The sequence below is a fragment of the Ischnura elegans genome, chromosome 8 (genome assembly GCF_921293095.1).
Source record: "Ischnura elegans chromosome 8, ioIscEleg1.1, whole genome shotgun sequence".
NCBI lineage: Eukaryota > Metazoa > Arthropoda > Insecta > Odonata > Coenagrionidae > Ischnura > Ischnura elegans.
The window spans coordinates 99,767,074-99,785,989 of NC_060253.1; the positions used below are offsets into that span (position 1 = coordinate 99,767,074).

Consider the following 18,916-nt stretch of genomic DNA (forward strand, 5'->3'; position numbering starts at 1 on the left):
TAGAAAGAATTTAGAGCCTCTCTTAAGATAAAAATTACGTAATTTCATCAGTTCCGTTGCTATTTCCCGTAAGATCTCATGTAATTCATGTTCTCAAAAGAGCGCCTCTACCGGCCGAAGACTCAACTACGTGCGCTGTCCCAGCTTTTTCCCGACGTTGGACAGCCTTGTATATAACGTAGGCTACGGGTAGGCAGTCGGAAGCAAGACAGTCAGTCGCAGTCGGTCGCAGTGGTCGCAGTCGTGCGCAGTCGTGCCCCAGCCGGGGGAATGGAACTCACCACAAAACTGTACTTGTGGAATTAAAGATTCTTTCGTTCTGAACTCGGTGCTTATGCATTTCTTATTCGCAACATTTTGTTGGTCCTTCGAGCCGGATCCATTGGCCGGATGTTAATGTAATACGTTTCGTAGTCACGTTTAGTGCCGTAATTCAGAATCAATTCGCAAATTTTTCATCACTTCGCTTTCGGCAGCATATCAACAGCTGATTTCATCGCATCACGTCCATACCTTTGGTCAACGAGCTTCGAGCAGCTGGGGCAGCCATTTGCATCACATACTCATCACCAATATCAACTTCAAGCTGGTTTCATTCAACGACGTTGGCACGCAGTTTGTGAGTTGAAAGGTCTCCTCATTTCGGTAAGCAGTGAGTGCTTCCCTCTTATTATCTCGTTAATTCCTCAGTGGTTTTTCCTACCACTGTTACCCAACCTAATAACCCAATAAGGCATATGCTTTCGTTGTAAATGAACTTTGGGGGCAGTAGTCATATCACCTGTATGAACAAGTTACTGTCAACTGCCGTCATATGTCGTTCAAATGGAAAAATTAAGGGAATTGACTTATAAACGTGGTCAGATTAAGGCTAAGCTGACCAGATTTAAGAATTTCTTAGATACCAGTTCGGAAGACGTGGATCTTATGCAATTAAAGGTACGCTACGAGAAATTGGAGGAAATTTGGCAAGCATTTGAAGCCGTACAATCAGAAATTGAACTTTTTCAAGAGGATACCTCTACTGAAACTAATGAAAGAGACTTGTTTGAGGAGTTATACTATGAATTGTCTGCTCGCGCACAGTCCGTTCTTCTTGATTCTCAACGTGAAGGAAATGCTGGCAAGTTAAATTCCCGACGGTTAACTGATCAAGTCAAATTGCCAGTCATCAATTTACCATCCTTTTCGGGAAATTACGATGAATGGATGAATTTCTATGATACTTTTCGTAGTTTAATACATGAAAACGAAGCACTCCCGAGTATTCAAAAATTTCATTATCTTCGTTCAGCCTTGAGCGGAGAAGCATTTCAAGTTTTGGCATCATTGAACGTGTCAGCTGAGAACTATAAAATCGCATGGGATCTTCTGACGCAACGCTACGAAAACAAGAGGTACTTAATAAGCAGGCATGTGAAGGCTCTCTTTGACATGACAAGAGTTGAAAGGGAGTCATCATTTTCTTTACGAAAATTACTTGATGAAACTAATAAAAATATCAGAGCTCTTACGGCTTTAGGTCAACCAACGCACAGTTGGAATGCGATCATTTTGCATTTAGTTACCAGTAAATTAGATGCAGTAACGTACAAGGATTGGGAATCCACACTTTTCGGTAATGAATTGCCTGACGGTGACGCACTGATAAATTTCTTACAGCATAGATGCCAAATTTTAGAAACGGTTGACGTCCAGCGTGGGACTAAGACACCTTTAGCATCGTTCAATAAGAACAAACGGAGCTCATATGCAGCGCATGTTTCAATTAATTTAAAATGCAAACTTTGTTGCAAGACTCACCAGTTGTATCAATGCAAATCATTTTTGAACAAATCAGTTCCAGATAGACTTGCTGATGCCAAACGATTAAATTTATGCATTAATTGTTTGAAATCAGGTCATCATATTAAGGATTGCACGTCAAGCTCATGTAGGACTTGCAATCAAAGGCACAATACGCTTCTTCACCTCTCTCGTCAACCATCATCAGGAAACAGTGATGTTCAAGGTTAGGAAGAGTTAGTCACAAAATCTCAGCCACTGACCACATCATCTCAATCAGAATCGTCTTTATCATGCTTAACCCATTCTCAAGAGAAGCAGAAAACAATACTTTTGTCGACTGCTGTTGTTTGGATCTATGATTTTCAAGGAGAAAAACATCTTTTCAGGGTTCTACTTGATTCAGGATCACAAGCGAACTGCATTTCGGAACGAATGGCACAATTCTTGCAATTGAAACGAAAAAAGGGTTATTCATCAGTGAGTGGTATTTCAGGTTCGGAAACAAAGGTTTATCACATAGTTAATGCAACACTGTCATCCAGAATTGGTGGATACAATGTATCTTTGGATTTCTTGGTATTACCCAGAATTTCACGAGATATTCCCTATCTTCACATAGATATATCAAGGTTGCAGCTACCATCGGACATTCAACTTGCCGATCCAGATTTTCACCGCCCCCAGAGAGTGGACGGATTGCTTGGTGCAGAAGTCTTCTGGGAATTGCTGTGTCCAGGAGAATTCAGGGCTCATCCAACCATACCAACACTTCGGAATTCAACATTGGGCTGGATATTTGGAGGAAGAATCAACAGCAAAGAGGTAATTAATGAAACCCACAGCTACACCAGTTCATTCATCACCATAAATGAACAATTACAACAGTTTTGGCTATTAGAAGAATGTCCTACAATGCAACAAGTTCATTCACCAGAGCAGTTAGAATGTGAAGAACACTTTGTCAACAATTTCAAGCGAGATAAAGAAGGGAGATTCATTCTAAAATTGCCCTTAAAGGAATCTGTTACACAGTTAGGTGAATCAAGAGACATTGCCATTAGGAGATTCCTGTTGCTGGAGCGTAGATTACAGAGGGATAGAAATTATCGTGCTGCATACATAGCATTCATGGATGACTACGAGAAACAACTTCACATGGAAGTCATACCAGATCCAGAGAGTAAGGGAACCACATACTACATTCCACATCATGCTGTCATTAAACCCAGTAGCTCAACAACCAAGCTAAGAGTGGTTTTTGATGCTTCCTGTCCATCATCATCTGGTGTATCACTAAATGATGTCCTGATGGTGGGACCTTTGGTCCAAGATGATATTTTTTCCATTTTGAGCAGATTTAGACTGCACCGTTATGCAATTACTGCAGATATTAAACAAATGTATCGCCAAATTTAGATAGATGATGATGACACAAATTTACAGCGGATTATTTGGAGGTCTACTCCAGATTCCCCATTGTTGACTTACCGGCTAAAAACCGTAACTTATGGTACATCATCTGCACCATACTTAGCCACTCGGTGCCTTCGGCAGTTAGCCTACGAGGAAGCAAGGGAGTTTCCTCTAGCATCAGCCATTGCATTGAAGGATTTTTATGTAGATGATTTAATAACCGGGGCTGACACCTTTGAAGAGGCATTGGAGATAAATCAACAAATGATTAGTATGTTCAAACGTGGTGGATTTCAGATTAGAAAATGGTGCACAAATAATGTAACATTGTTATCAAGAATCCCTGAATCTCTTAGAGAAAAAAATTATCATGTGCATTCAGATGGTGACTTCACAGTGAAGAGCTTAGGTTTAGTTTGGAAACCAGTTCAGGATATTTTTTGTTTTATTGTAAGGCCAATTATTCGACAATTTCCATTCACCCGACGCTCAGTGCTTTCAGACATAGCACACCTGTTTGATCCTTAGGGATTTATAGGACCTGTTATTATTAAGGCTAAGATATTTCTTCAAAGGCTATGGGAACTCAAAGGTGATTGGGATGATCCTCTTCCAGCAACATATCATGCTGCTTGGTGCCAATTCAGGGAAGAGTTACCATTGCTGGAGAAACTAAAGGTGCCTCGTTGGGTGGATTTTGCAAATTCAAGGAAAGGATCAATGGTTGACCTACATGGTTTCTGTGATGCTTCTGAAGGGGGATATGGAGCATGTGTATACATCAGAACTTCCTCTAAAACTGGCTATAACGTACATTTACTGTGCTCCAAGTCCAAGGTTTCCCCCTTGAAGAAGATATCAATACCACGTCTGGAATTACTGGCGGCTAAGTTATTATCCAAACTGATTTACCATGTTTCAAGGGCCGGTAATTTTGAAGGAAAATATTCACTGTGGTCTGATTCACAGATTGTATTAACTTGGCTATCTGGTCCTTCATATCAATGGAAAACTTTTGTTGCTAATAGGGTAACTGAAATCAATGAGCTAACAAAGGAATGTGTTTGGAGGCATGTCCGAAGTAATGAGAATCCTGCAGACCATGTATCAAGAGGCTTATCACCTCAGGAAATTCTGACAAATGACACTTGGTGGAATGGTCCCCCATGGTTATCATTACAGGAGGATGCCTGGCCTGCAGCTACAATTTTGGTGTCACCATCTATTCCTGAACAACGGAAGAAGACAACAGTCTTCTTAGTCACTCGCAAGGAGTTTGATCTGCTGCATAGATATTCATCGCTAGACAAGCTACTAAGAATTACAGCATATTGTTTAAGATTTTTTCATAATTCGTCAAGGTCATCAGTTAGATTCACTGGTCCTTTGTCCGCACAAGAGGTCAATCAAGCCATGTTGCAGTTAATTAAGGTGGTGCAAAGACAGATGTTTGCACAGGAGTTTAGAGAATTATCTAATGATGGAGAAGTGGGAAGAAGATCGAGACTCAGAACACTCAGCCCATTTCTTGACACCAATATGATAATCAGAGTTGGTGGCAGAATCAAAGCTTCTGAAGAATCCTATGATACCAAACATCCAATTGTCTTGCCCGGTAATGATTACTTGTCGAAACTGATCGCGATGAAAGAGCACCTCAAGCATTTACATTGTGCACCTCAAGCGCTGTTGTCATCACTTCGATTAAATTTTTGGCCTTTAAATGGAAGAACTCTCGCTCGAAAGGTGGTTCACCAATGTCTTAAATGTTTCAGATGCAATCCTAAGGTTGGTGAACAGAAAATGGGAAATCTTCCTAAGGAGAGAGTTCAACCCAGTCGTCCTTTCCTGAACACTGGAATTGACTACTGTGGTCCTGTCCACATTAGAAGTCGTAATGGTCGAGGCAGTACTACATTGAAGGCATATATTGCTGTTTTTGTTTGCTTTGCGACAAAGGCAATTCATCTCGAACTAGTCGGTAACCTGACTTCTGAATCATTTATTGGATGTTTGAGGAGGTTCATGGCTCGACGGGGAAAATGTGCCAATTTGTACTCTGACAATGCTACTAATTTCAAGGGTGCACACAAGGAGTTGCACAAATTGTTTACTTCAGCTTCTCATGAGGCTAAACTCAACAAATTCTTAATTGAAGACAACATTAAATGGCATTTCATACCTCCCAGAAGTCCACATTTCGGAGGTCTTTGGGAGGCAGGAGTTAAATCTGTAAAATTCCACTTAAGGCGTATATTAGGCGAGGCTCATCTCACCTATGTAGAAATGTATACTTGTCTTACATTAATCGAAGCATGCCTAAATTCTCGTCCTTTGTGTCCTTTATCATGTGACCCAAATGACCTTAACCCATTAACCCCAAGTCATTTCCTAATTGGTACTGCACTCACTGCTGCTGCTGATTCTGACCTAAGAGAAGTGCCACTAAAAGACTTTCTAGGAGGCAATACGTTCAGCAGCTGCATCAGCATTTTTGGGGCAGGTGGTCAAAGGAGTACTTAACCGGTCTGCAGCAGCGGACATTGTGGATAAAGAAGAAACCAAATCTAAGTCCAGGGGATTTGGTGATGCTGAAGGAGGAAAATCTTCCTCCTTTGAAGTGGAACTTGGGCCGAGTCATCGAAGTATATCCCGGAGAGGATGGACTAGTTCGAGTGGCTTCTGTGAAAACTGCTTGCGGCGTTTGGAAAAGAGCAATATCCAAACTGTGTCCCCTTCCCACTGAAGAGTAATTTCTTGTTGTAGTTTTTTTTCATTTATTGACAGTGTTATTTATATTTTCAGTCGCCATATCTCTAATTCGCTCAGCTTGAATCGAGAGTTGCAGAATTTTCTTTGAAAGCAATGCTTTCAAGGCGGGCGGGATGTTGGCGACGGCAACACTATCAAGACGGCTAGGCCGGCTCGCCAGCTTGGCTGTGTGGCTTATGCTGAAGTTGGAGGCGAGTCTCGCGCCAGCCGCACGAGTTCACCGGTGGCAGGCAGTCGGAAGCAAGACAGTCATTCGCAGTCGGTCGCAGTGGTCGCAGTCGTGCGGCAGTCGTGCCCCAGCCGGGGGAATGGAACTCACCACAAAAATGTACTTGTGGAATTAAAGATTCTTTCGTTCTGAACTCGGTGCTTATGCATATCTTATTCGCAACATTTTGTTGGCCCGAAGGAAATAATGAAAAAAGGAAATAAGGAAAAAAGGAAATAAGGAAAAAAGAATTAAGAAAATAAGGAAATAAGGAAGAAAGGTAAAAAGGAAAATATGAAAAAAGGAAATAAAGAAAAAAGGAAAAAAGGAAAAAAAGGAAATAAGAAATTGAGGAAAAAAGGAAATAAGTAAAAGGGAAATAAGGAAAAAAGGAAAAAACGAAATAAGGAAAAAAGGAAATAAAGGAAAAAGTAATAAGGAAAAAAAATAAATAAGGAAATAATGAAATAAGGAAAAAAGGAAATAGGGATATAAGGAACAAAGGAGATAAAGAAAAAAGGAAATAAGAAAAAAGGAAACAAGGAAAAAAGGAAATAAGGAAAAAAAGAAATAAGGAAATAAGGAAAAAAAGAAAAAGAATAAAAAGGAAAAAAGGAAAAAGGCAAAAAGAAAATTGGAAATAAGGAAAAAAAGAATTAAAAAAATAAGGAAATAAGGAAGAAAGGTGAAAAGAAAAATATGAAAAAAGGAAATAAGGACAAAAGGAAAAAAGGAAAAAAAAGGAAATAAGAATTTGAGGAAAAAAGGAAATAAGTAAAAGGGAAAAAAGGAAATAAGGAAAAAAGAAAGTAAGAAAAAAAGGAAATAGAGAAAAAAGGAAATAAGGTAAAAAAGAAAATAAGGAAATTAGGAAAAAAGGAAATAAGGAAAAAAGGAAATATGAAAATAAGGAAAAAAGGAAATAAGGAAAGAAGGAAATAAGGGAAAGAGGAAAAAACGAAATAAGGAGATAAGAAAAAAGGAAATAAGGAAAAAAGGAAATAGGAAAAAAAGAAAAAAGGACAAAAAACAAGGGAATAAGGAAAAAAGTAAAAAAGGCAGAGAGTAAATTAGGGAATAAAGAAAAAAGGAAATAAGAAAAAAGGAAATGAGGAAAAAAGGAAATAAGGAAAAAGAGGAAATTAGGAAAAAAGGACATAAGAAAAAAAAAGAAGCGAAGGAAATAAGTAAAAAAGGAAAAAAGGAAATAAGGAAAAAAAAATAAGGAAAGAAAGAAAAAAATGAAAATAGTAAAAAGGAAAAAAAGGAAAAAAAAAAGAAAAAAAAATAAGGATATAAGGAAATAAGGAAATAAGGAAAAAAAGAAATATGGGAACAAGGAAATAATGAAAAAAAGGGAAGTAAAAAAGGGAAAAAGGGAACAAGGACATAGGGAAAAAAGGAAAAAAAGTAAAATAGGAAGTAAGGAACTAAGCAAAAAAGGAAATAAGGAAATAAGGTAAAAAGGAAATAAGGAAATATGTGAAAAAGGAAATGAGGAAATAAGGAAAAAAGGAAATAAGGAAAAAAGGAAATAAGGAAATAGTAGAAAACGAAATAAAGAAATAAGAAATAAGGAAATAGGGAAAAAAGGAAATCAGAAAAAAGAATAAAGGACAAAAAACAAGGGAATAAGGAATAAAGGAAAAAAGGAAAAAAAGAAAAAAGGAAAAAAGGAAAAAAAGGAAATAAGAAAAAAACCATAAGGAAAAAAGGAAAAAAGAAGCGAAGGAAATAAGGAAAAAAGAATTAAGAAAATAAGGAAATAAGGAAGAAAGGTAAAAAAGAAAATATGAAAAAAGGAAATAAAAAAAAGGAAAAAAGGAAAAAAAGGAAATAAGAAATTGAGGAAAAAAGGAAATAAGTAAAAGGGAAATAAGGAAAAAAGAAAAAAAGACAAAATAAGGAAAAAAGGAAATAAAGGAAAAAGTAATAAGGAAAAAAAGAAATAAGGAAATAATGAAATAAGGAAAAAAGGAAATAGGGATATAAGGAACAAAGGAGATAAAGAAAAAAGGAAATAAGGAAAAAAGGAAAAAAGGACAAAAACAAGGAAACAAGGAAAAAAGGAAATAAGGAAAAAAAGAAATAAGGAAATAAGGAAAAAAAGGAAATAGGGATATAAGGAACAAAGGAGATAAAGAAAAAAGGAAATAAGGAAAAAAGGAAAAAAGGACAAAAACAAGGAAACAAGGAAAAAAGGAAATAAGGAAAAAAAGAAATAAGGAAATAAGGAAAAAAAGAAAAAGAATAAAAAGGAAAAAAGGAAAAAGGCAAAAAGAAAATTGGAAATAAGGAAAAAAAGAATTAAAAAAATAAGGAAATAAGGAAGAAAGGTGAAAAGAAAAATATGAAAAAAGGAAATAAGGACAAAAGGAAAAAAGGAAAAAAAAGGAAATAAGAATTTGAGGAAAAAAGGAAATAAGTAAAAGGGAAAAAAGGAAATATGGAAAAAAGAAAGTAAGAAAAAAAGGAAATAGAGAAAAAAGGAAATAAGGTAAAAAAGAAAATAAGGAAATTAGGAAAAAAGGAAATAAGGAAAAAAGGAAATATGAAAATAAGGAAAAAAGGAAATAAGGAAAGAAGGAAATAAGGAAAAGAGGAAAAAACGAAATAAGGAAATAAGAAAAAAGGAAATAAGGAAAAAAGGAAATCGGAAAAAAAGAAAAAAGGACAAAAAACAAGGGAATAAGGAAAAAAGTAAAAAAGGCAGAGAGTAAATTAGGGAATAAAGAAAAAAGGAAATAAAAAAATAGGAAATGAGGAAAAAAGGAAATAAGGAAAAAGAGGAAATTAGGAAAAAAGGACATAAGAAAAAAAAAGAAGCGAAGGAAATAAGTAAAAAAGGAAATAAGGAAAAAATAAATAAGGAAAGAAAGAAAAAAATGAAAATAGGAAAAAGGAAAAAAAGGAAAAAAAGGAAAAAAAAGAAAAAAAAAGAAAAAAAAATAAGGATATAAGGAAATAAGGAAATAAGGAAAAAAAGAAATATGGGAACAAGGAAATAATGAAAAAAAGGGAAGTAAAAAAGGGAAAAAGGGAACAAGGACATAGGGAAAAAAGGAAAAAAAGTAAAATAGGAAGTAAGGAACTAAGCAAAAAAGGAAATAAGGTAAAAAGGAAATAAGGAAATATGTGAAAAAGGAAATGAGGAAATAAGGAAAAAAGGAAATAAGGAAAAAAGGAAATAAGGAAATAGTAGAAAACGAAATAAAGAAATAAGAAATAAGGAAATAGGGAAAAATGGAAATCAGAAAAAAGAATAAAGGACAAAAAACAAGGGAATAAGGAATAAAGGAAATAAGGAAAAAAGGAAAAAAGGAAAAAAAGGAAATGAGAAAAAAACCATAAGGAAAAAAGGAAAAAAGAAGCGAAGGAAATAAGTAAAAAAGGAAAAAAGAAATAAGGAAAAAATAAATAAGGAAAGAAAGAAAAAATGAAAAAAATGAAAATAGGAAAAAAGGAAAAAAAGGAAAAAAGGGAAAAAATGAACAAAGGAAACAAAAGAAAAGAAGAAATAAGGATATAAGGAAATAAGGAAAAAAGGAAATATGGATACAAGGAAATAAGAAAAAAAGGGAAAAAAGAAAGATAAAAGGGAACAAGGACATAGGGAAAAAAGGAAAAAAGGAAGTAAGGAACTAAGCAAGAAAGGAAATAAGGAAAAAAGGAAATAAGAAAAAGAGGAAAAAACGAAATAAGGAAAAAAGGAAATAAGGGAAAAAGAAATGAGGAAAAAAAAGAAATAAGAAAATATGGAAAAACGGAAATAAGGAAAAAAGGAATTAATGAAATAAGGAACAAAGGAAATACGGAAATAAGGAAAAAAGAATAAAAGGAAATAAGGAAATCACAAAAAAAGGACAAAAAACAAGAAAAAAAGGAAAAAAAGGAAATAAGGAAAAAAATGAAAAAAGGAAATAAGGAAAAAAAAGGAAAAAAAAGGAAAAAAGATAAAAAGGATATAAGGAAAAAAGCAAAAAGGAAATTGGGAAATAAGGAAAAAAGGAAATATGGAAATAAGGAAATATGAAATAAGGAAAAAAGGAATAAAGGAAATTAAATAAGGAAAGAAGGGAACAAGGAGATAAGGAAAAAACAAAATAAGGAAAGAAGGAAATAAGTAAAAAGAAAAAAATAAGGAAATATGGGGAACAAGGAGATAAGGAAATAAGAAAAAAAGGAAATATGGAAAAAATGGAAAAAGGAAAACAGGAGAAAAGGAAATAAGGAAATAACTAAAAAAGGAAATAAGGAAAAAAGGAAATAAGGAAATAACGAAAAAAGGAAATAAGGAAAAAAGGAAATATGGAAAAAGGAAATAAGGAAATAAAGAAAATAGATAATAAAGGATAAATGGAAATAACGAAAAAAGGAAATAAAGAAAAAAAGACAAAAGGAAAAAAGGAAAAAGGAGCAAGGGAAATAAGGAAAAAAGGAAAAAAGGAAATAAATAAAAAAGGATAGAAGGAAAAAAAATGAAAAAAGGAAAAAAAGAAAAACCAAAAAAGGGAAAAAATTGAACAAAGGAAAAAAGGAAAAAAGAACAAAAAGAAATAATAAAATAAGGAAATAAGGAAAAAAGGTAATATGGAAAAAAAGAAATAAGTAAAAAAGGAAAAAAAGGAAGTAAGGGAATATAGACATAGGGAAAAATTGAAAATAGGAAAAAAGGAAATAAGGAACCAAAGAAATAAGGAAATATGGAAACTAGGTAAAAAGGAAATAAGGAAATAGGGGGAAAACGAAATAAGGAAAAAAGGAAATAAGGAAAAGAGGAAATCAGAAAAAAGGAAAAAAGGACAAAAAAGAAGGAAGAAAGGAAATAAGGACATAAGGAGAAAAGTATGTAAGGAAAAAAGGTGAACAATAAGTATGAAAAAAGGAAATCAGAAAAAAGGAGAAATGGAAAAAATAAACAAAGGAAAAAAACGAAAAAAAAAAATGAAATAAAGAAATAACATAAAAAGGAAAAATGGAAAAAATGAAATCAGAAAAAAGGAAAAAATGACAAAAAAAATAAGAGAAGAATGAAAAATCTGAAAAAAACGACAAATAGAAAAAAGGGAAAAAATGAACCTTTGAAAAAAAAGATAAAATAAAGGAAATAAGCAAAAAAGGAAATTAGGAAATAAAGTAAAAAAAATAAGGAAATAAGGGAAAAAGGAAATGAGAAAATAGGGAAAAAAAGGAAAAAAGGAAATAAGGAAAAAAGGAAATAAGGAAAAGAGAAAAAAACGAAATGAGGAAAAAAGGAAATGAGGGAAAAAGAAATAAGGAAAAAAAAGAAATAAGGAAATAAGATAAAACGGAAATTAGGAAAAAAGGAATTAAGGAAAAAAGGAAATAAGGAAAAAAGGAAATAAGTAAATATGGAAAAAAGGAAGTAAGGAAAAAAGGAAAAAAAGAAATTATGGAAAAAAAGAAATAAGGAATAAGAAAATAAGGAAAAAAGGAAATAACTAAAAAGGAAATAAGGAAAAAATGAAAAAAGGGAAATAAGGATAAAAGGAAAAAAGGAAATAAGTAAAATATGAAATAAGGAAATAAGGAAAAAAGGAAATAAGGAAATAACGAAAAAAAGGAGTGAGGAAAAAAGGGAATATGGAAAAAAGGAAATAAGGAAATAAAGAAAATAGATAATAAGGCATAAAGGATAAATGTGAATAACGAAAAAAGGAAATAAGGATAAAAAGACAAAAGGAAAACAGGAAAAGGAGCAAGGGAAAGAAGGAAAAAAGGAAAAAAGGAAAAAAATAAAAAAGGATATAAGGAAAAAAGTGAAAAAAGGAAAAAAAGAAAAAAACGAAAAAAGGGAAAAAATTGATAAAAGGAAAAAAGGAAAAAAGAAAAAAAAGGAATAAGAAAATAAGGAAATAAGAAAAAAAAGGAAAAATGGAAAAAAGGAAATAAGAAAAAAAGGAAAAAAAGGAAATTAGGGTATAAGGACAGGGAAAAAATGAAAAAAGGAAAAAGGGAAATAAGGAACCAAATAAATAAATAAATATGGAAATAAGGTAAAAAGGAAATAAGGAAATAAGGGAAAAAGTAAATAAGGAACAGAGGAAAAATCGAAATATGGAAATAAATAAAAAAGGAAATAAGGAAAAGAGAAAATCAAAAAGAATGACAAAAAAGAAGAAAGAAGGAAAATAACGAAATAAGGAAAAAGGAAATATGGAAATAAGGAAAAAAGTATATAAGGAAAAAAGGAGAAAAATAAGTATTAAAAAAGGAAATTAGAAAAAAGGAGAAAAAGAAAAAAATAGACAAAGGACAAAAACGAAAAAAGGAAAAAAGCAAATAAGAAATTACGAAAAAAGGAAATAATGAAAAAAGGAAAAAGGAAAAAAGGAAATATGGAAAACGGATATATGGAAATAAAGAAAAACGATAATTAGGAATGAAGGATAAAAGGAAATAAGAAAAAACGGAAATTAGGAAAAGAGGACATGAGGAAAAAAGGAAATAAGGAAAAAAAGAAGTCAGAAAAAAGGAAATGAGGACAAATAAAATAAGGAAAGAAGGAAAAAAATTAAAAAGGGAAAAAAAGGACAACTGGAAAAAGGGAAAAAATGAACCTAGGAAAAAAAAGATAAAAAAAATAAGGAAAAAAGGAAATTAGGAAATTAAGTAAAAAGGAAATAAGGAAATAAGGGAAAAAGGAAATAAGAAAATAGGAGAAAAAAGGAAATAAGGAAAAAAGGAAATAAGGAAAAGAGAAAAAAACGAAATGAGGAATAAAGGAAATGAGGGAAAAAGAAATAAGGAAAATAAAGAAATAAGGAAAAAGGATAAAACAGAAATTAGGAAAAAAGGAATTAAGGAAAAAGGAAATAAGGAAAAAAGGAAATGAGGAAATATGGAAAAAAGGAAGTAAAGAAAAACGAAAAAAACAATATGGAAAAAAAAGAAATAAGGAAAAAATGAAATAAGGAAAAAAGGAAATATGGAAAAAAGAAAATAAGGTAAAAAAGAAAATAACGAAATTAGGAAAAAAGGTAATAAGTAAAATGGGAAATAATGTAAAAAGGAAATAAGGAAAAGAGGAAATAAGGAAAAAAGATATAAGAAAATAAGGAAATAAGGAAAAAAGGAAATAAGGAAATAAGGTAAAAAGGAAATAAGGAAATAAGGGAAAAAGGAAATAAGGAAATAAGGGAAAAAGAAAATGAGGAAATAAGGAATAAATGAAATAAGGAAATAGGATATAAGGAAAAAAGGAAAAAACGAAATGAGGAAAAAAGGAAATAAGGGAAAAAGAAATAAGGAAAAAAAAGAAATAAGGAAATATGGAAAAACGGAAATAAGGAAAAAAAAGAAAATAAGGAAAAAAGGAAATATGGAAATTAGGAAAAAAGGAGATAAAGAAAAAAGGAAATCAGTAAAAAGGAAAAAAGGACAAAAAACAAAGGAAACAAGGAAAAATGGAAAAAAAGAAAAAAAGAAAAAAGGAAATAAGGAAAAAAGGAAAAAAGATAAAAAGGAAATAAGGAAAAAGGCAAAAATGAAATAAGGAAAAAAGGAAATATGGAAAAAAGAAAATAAGGTAAAAAAGAAAATAACGAAATTAGGAAAAAAGGTAATAAGTAAAATGGGAAATAATGTAAAAAGGAAATAAGGAAAAGAGGAAATAAGGAAAAAAGATATAAGAAAATAAGGAAATAAGGAAAAAAGGAAATAAGGAAATAAGGTAAAAAGGAAATAAGGAAATAAGGGAAAAAGGAAATAAGGAAATAAGGGAAAAAGAAAATGAGGAAATAAGGAATAAATGAAATAAGGAAATAGGATATAAGGAAAAAAGGAAAAAACGAAATGAGGAAAAAAGGAAATAAGGGAAAAAGAAATAAGGAAAAAAAAGAAATAAGGAAATATGGAAAAACGGAAATAAGGAAAAAAAGAAAATAAGGAAAAAAGGAAATAATGAAATTAGGAAAAAAGGAAATATGGAAATTAGGAAAAAAGGAGATAAAGAAAAAAGGAAATCAGTAAAAAGGAAAAAAGGACAAAAAACAAAGGAAACAAGGAAAAATGGAAAAAAAGAAAAAAAGAAAAAAGGAAATAAGGAAAAAAGGAAAAAAGATAAAAAGGAAATAAGGAAAAAGGCAAAAATGAAATTAGGAAATAAGGAAAAAAGGAAATATGGAAATATGGAAGAATGAAATAAGGAAAAAAGGAATAAAGGAAATTAAATAAGGAAAGAAGGGAACAAGGAGATAAGGAAAAAAGAAAATAAGGAAAGAAGGAGAAAAGGAAAAAAGGAAAAAATAAGGAAATATGAGGAACGAGGAGATAAGGAAAAAAGGAAAAAATGAGCAAGGGAAAAAAGGAAAAAAGGAAAACAGGAAATAAATAAATAAGGAAAGAAGGAATAAAATGATAAAAGAAAAAAAAAGGAAAAAACGAAAAAAGGGAAAAAATGAACAAACGAAAAAAGGATAAAAGAAATAAAAGAAATAAGGAAATAAGGAAAAAATGAAATATGAAAAAAAGGAAATAAGTAAAAAAGGAAAAAAAAGGAAATAAGGGAATAGGACCTAGGGAAAAATAACATTAAAAAGACCAACTAAAAAGGAAATAAGGAAATAATGAAAAAAGGAAATAAGGAAAAAAGGAAATAAGGAAATAAGGAAAAAAGGAAATAAGGAGATAAGTAAAAAAAGAAATATGGAAATAAGAAAAAAAGGAAATAAGGAAATATCGAAAAAAGGAAATAAGGAAAAAAGAAAAAAGTAAATATGGAAAAAAGGAAATAAGGAAATAAAGAAAAAAGATAATAAGGAATAAAGTATAAATGGAAATAACAAAAAAAGGAAATAAGGAAAAAAAGGAAATAAGGAAAAAAGGAAAAAAGGAGCAAGGGAATTAAGGAAAAAAGGAAATAAATAAGGAAAGAGGAAAAAAAATGAAAAAAGGAAAATGGAAAAAAAACGAAACAAGGGATAAAAATGAACGAAGGAAAAAAGGAAAAAAAAGAAATAAGAAAATAAGGAAAAAAGGAAATATGGAAAAAAGGAAATAAGTAAAAAAGGAAAAAATGGAAATAAGGGAATAAGGACATAGGGAAAACATGAAAAAAGGAAAAAAGGGAAATAAGGAACCAAGGAAATAAGGAAATATGGAAATAAGGTAAAAAGGAAATAAGGAAATAAGAGAAAAAGGAAATAAGGAAAAAAGGAAATAAGGAGAAAAGGAAATAAGGTAAAGAGGAAAAACCGAATTAAGGAAATAAGGAAATAAATATGTGGCGGCCGCACCTCCTGCCTCGCCGCCACACCGCTTGCCCGGAGGCAAGTTAAAGCACGCTCCGTCATCACTTCCTTCCAACAGTCCAGATAGCCCAGCGGTAGCGCGGTCGCCTCCCAAGCGGGCGGCCCTGGTTCGATTCTCCGTGTCGGAAAATTTTATTATATAATTTTTCTGGCCTTCTAGAATTCCCTTCTAGAAGTTTCTTTAATGTTCAAGAAAAGTAGGATAGAACATACTGGAAGTTGGCAAAATTGAATAAATACTGCGGCCTTTCGGCCGGCAGTTCAGTGTTGTATTCTGCACAGATCAATTAACTTCGTCCAAACCATTCCATCGAATCTTCATTGTTAGCAGCCTACCTAGACGCCTGTTACATTGGTGACCCCGAACTACGAACGCAACCAGCGATGCCCAGCAAGGACGAAGAAATCGCCGAGCTTACTCGTCAACTGAACGACCTTCGAACAGAACTCCAGACGGCGGCTATGCAACACGCGGAAGCACAACAGGCGCTTGTTGGACAACACCAGCAGGACCTCGCCGATCAGGCCCAACAATTTCAACAGGCATTTGCGGCGGAGCAGCAAAGACCGCAGCCACTTTTGCCGCCACAGCAACCACCGCAGCAGCAGCCTTCGCAACCTCCGCCACCCCAGCACGACGCCGAAGCAAATTCCGCACGACTCCAGGCAACCATTCAACAGGAGGCATGCCGCGTAGCCGTGAAACTACCGTCCTTCTGGCCAAGTAAGCCTTCAGTTTGGTTCGCACAAGCCGAGGCGCAGTTCGAACTTGCCAACATAACACGGGAAGAGACTAAATACAACCACGTCGTCTCCATATTGGACAACCATTTCGCCGAGGAAGTGGAAGACATTCTATCAAATCCACCAGCTCAAAACCGGTATGAACACCTGAAGAATGAACTTATCCGCCGCCTTTCACTCTCCGAGGAAAAGAGGGTTAGGCAACTCCTTCAGGCTGAAGAACTTGGGGATAGGCAGCCGTCGCAACTCCTACGCCATCTGCGCTCACTCAACGGATCATTCCAAATCCAGGATACACTCTTGCGACAAATATGGCTGACGCGCCTTCCAATTACCGTCCAAGCTATTCTGCAAGCACAGACAACACTGCCGCTAGACGAACTCGCCAAAATCGCCGATCGGATCGTCGAGATCACACCGCTGCCTCCACCACCAGCCCTAGCCGTCAACGCTGTTGCCAGCTCAACGGACACTTCAGCTCCCGCCGTCTGCGCTACAACAAGCTCAACAGATTTCTCTTCGCTGGCCAGACGACTGGGGAGCCTCGAAAAACAGCTAACGGCTCTCCTCTCGCAACTAAACGATCAGCACCGGCGCTCACGCAGCAGTTCCCGCAGCCGAGACTATTTTCCCTCACGGTCCAGAAGCCCCTCCCAGACTTACCACCCAGCCGACGACGCCAGCTTGTGCTACTACCATCGGCGCTTCGGTAATGCAGCCAGGAGGTGCCAAGCGCCCTGCTCCCGAGCTACGGAAAACTCCAGCGGCGAGCAGTGACGGCGGCCACCGCCCGCCCTATAGGGAGCAGCCGCCTTTTCATTACTGATAAATACTCCCGTCATCGATTTCTCGTCGATACCGGCTCTGATCTGTCAATCCTTCCGGTAAAGTTCTGCAACGACAGACGAGTCGAAACCAACTACGATCTCTCCGCGGCCAACGAATCCCGGATTAGCACATATGGGACGATGCCACTCCGACTCAACTTAGGCCTTCGTCGTGATTTTGTCTGGCGTTTCACCGTCGCCAAAGTCAGCGAGCCACTCATTGGAGCGGATTTCCTCGATCATTTTCACCTGGTTCCTGATTTAAAAACTGCCCAGCTCATCGACCAAGTTACTGGCCTGTGTACTCAGGGACACCGTGCTTTTTCTCGTCAGGCCAGCATTCGGACAATCCCCGGCACAACAGCGTATCACCGCCTGCTCGCCAAGTTTCCTGAAATCACCAAACCTCCAGGCGCTCCAAGAGAAGTGCGCCATCAAACACAGCATCACATCGAGCTTACACCTGGTCCTCCCATATATCATCGAGCTCGACGCCTGGCCCCAGACCGCCTCCGCGCTGCTAAAGCTGAGTTCGATGCCATGCTCCGCGAGGGAACGGCACGTCGCTCCAACAGCCCCTTCGCCTCGCCTCTGCACATGGTCCGCAAACGAAACGATGGGTGGCGCCCATGCGGTGACTATAGGAAGCTCAACAGTCGAACTATCCCAGATCGCTATCCAGTTCGCACTCTGCAAGATTTCTCCGTTGCCCTCCACGGCTGCAACATTTTTAGCGTTGTCGACTGCGCAAAAGCCTTCACACAAATTCCCATGGCTCCAGAGGATATCCCCAAAACAGCCATTATAACTCCATTTGGCCTTTTTGAATTCAACTTCATGCCATTTGGACTTCGGAACGCCGCGCAGACCTGGCAGCGTTTCATCGACGGAGCTCTAGAAGGACTTCCTTTCTGCTACGCCTATCTGGACGACATCCTTGTGTTCTCAAAAACGGAAGAGGAGCATCTTCAGCATCTCCACACCCTCTTCGAACGCCTTTCTCACTATGGAATCGTCATTAATCCAGCCAAATGTGTCTTCGGAGCTACAAAAGTCACCTTCCTCGGGTACTCCGTAACTTCTGATGGGTGCTCACCCCTACCCGAAAAGGTTGCTGCCATTAACGACTTTCCACAACCGAAGACCATTCGAGACCTCCGTCGTTTCCTGGGTATGCTCAACTTTTACAGGCCCCACATCCCACACGCAGCTTCAGCCCAGACACCACCCAACGCGTTCCTGCAAGGTCCTTCAGTCAAGAGTTCCACGCCAATCACCTGGACTCAGGAACTTCTTCACAGCTTCCAAGAATGCAAAACCGGTCTCGCCCGGGCTACCATTCTAGCTCACCCGGACCCTGAAGCTTCCCTGGCCCTCTTCGTCGACGCCAGCCAGACCGCGATTGGTGCTGCTTTGCAACAACGCTCAGGTGACAATTGGCAACCGCTCGCTTTCTTTTCACGGAAACTAAAGCCGTCGCAACGGATGTGGAGCACCTATGACAGAGAACTCTACGCGATGTATCAGGCAGTGAAACACTTCCGTAACATGGTAGAAGCCCGCGACTTCGCCATTTTTACGGACCACAAACCGTTGACTTTCGCCTTCAGCCATCGTACCAAGAACGCTGACAGCTGCTCGCCACGTCAGTTCAAACACCTGGAGTTCATCACTCAATTCACAACTGACGTACGCCACGTCTCCGGCCAGAACAATGTCGTCGCCGACTGTCTGTCAAGAGTGGAATCTGTCAGCGCCTCTACACCGTTAGACTTCGTCGCCTTGTCCCGTTCGCAGGACACCGACGAAGAACTTCGTGGACTCCTCGACAGCGGTACTTCACTCAAGCTTTCTCAAATGCCAATTCCTGGAACAACCGTCAAACTCTGGTG

At 35.9% G+C, this 18,916-nt stretch overlaps 3 protein-coding genes across 3 annotated transcripts; all 3 read left to right on the forward strand.

Moving 5' to 3' along the window:
- Positions 1–233: 233 nt before the first annotated feature.
- On the forward strand, positions 234–2,016 carry LOC124164274. Its single transcript, XM_046541528.1, has 2 exons — positions 234–328; positions 477–2,016. The coding sequence occupies exon 2, from the start codon at positions 826–828 to the stop codon at positions 2,014–2,016; it is 1,191 nt and encodes a 396-aa protein (XP_046397484.1). The 5' UTR covers positions 234–328; positions 477–825.
- A 204-nt stretch (positions 2,017–2,220) lies between these two features.
- LOC124164469 lies at positions 2,221–5,954 on the forward strand. Its single transcript, XM_046541795.1, has 4 exons — positions 2,221–3,099; positions 3,205–3,615; positions 3,730–5,433; positions 5,637–5,954. The coding sequence occupies exons 1-4, from the start codon at positions 2,221–2,223 to the stop codon at positions 5,952–5,954; spliced, it is 3,312 nt and encodes a 1,103-aa protein (XP_046397751.1).
- A 9,883-nt stretch (positions 5,955–15,837) lies between these two features.
- Positions 15,838–16,974, forward strand: LOC124164470. Its single transcript, XM_046541796.1, has one exon. It carries the CDS (start codon positions 15,838–15,840, stop codon positions 16,972–16,974), a length of 1,137 nt encoding a protein of 378 aa, XP_046397752.1.
- Positions 16,975–18,916: the final 1,942 nt, after the last annotated feature.

What these genes read in the sequence shown, in the direction of transcription:
- LOC124164470 (XM_046541796.1), top strand. Translation starts at nt 15,838, where the DNA reads ATGCCCAGCAAGGACGAAGAAATCGCCGAGCTTACTCGTCAACTGAAC.
- LOC124164469 (XM_046541795.1), top strand. Translation starts at nt 2,221, where the DNA reads ATGGCACAATTCTTGCAATTGAAACGAAAAAAGGGTTATTCATCAGTG. An exon ending in CACTAAATGATGTCCTGATG is followed by an intron (nt 3,100 to 3,204) that starts GTGGGACCTTTG and finishes CGCCAAATTTAG; the next exon opens with ATAGATGATGATGACACAAA. An exon ending in GGGAGGCAGGAGTTAAATCT is followed by an intron (nt 5,434 to 5,636) that starts GTAAAATTCCAC and finishes TTCTGACCTAAG; the next exon opens with AGAAGTGCCACTAAAAGACT.
- LOC124164274 (XM_046541528.1), top strand. Translation starts at nt 826, where the DNA reads ATGGAAAAATTAAGGGAATTGACTTATAAACGTGGTCAGATTAAGGCT.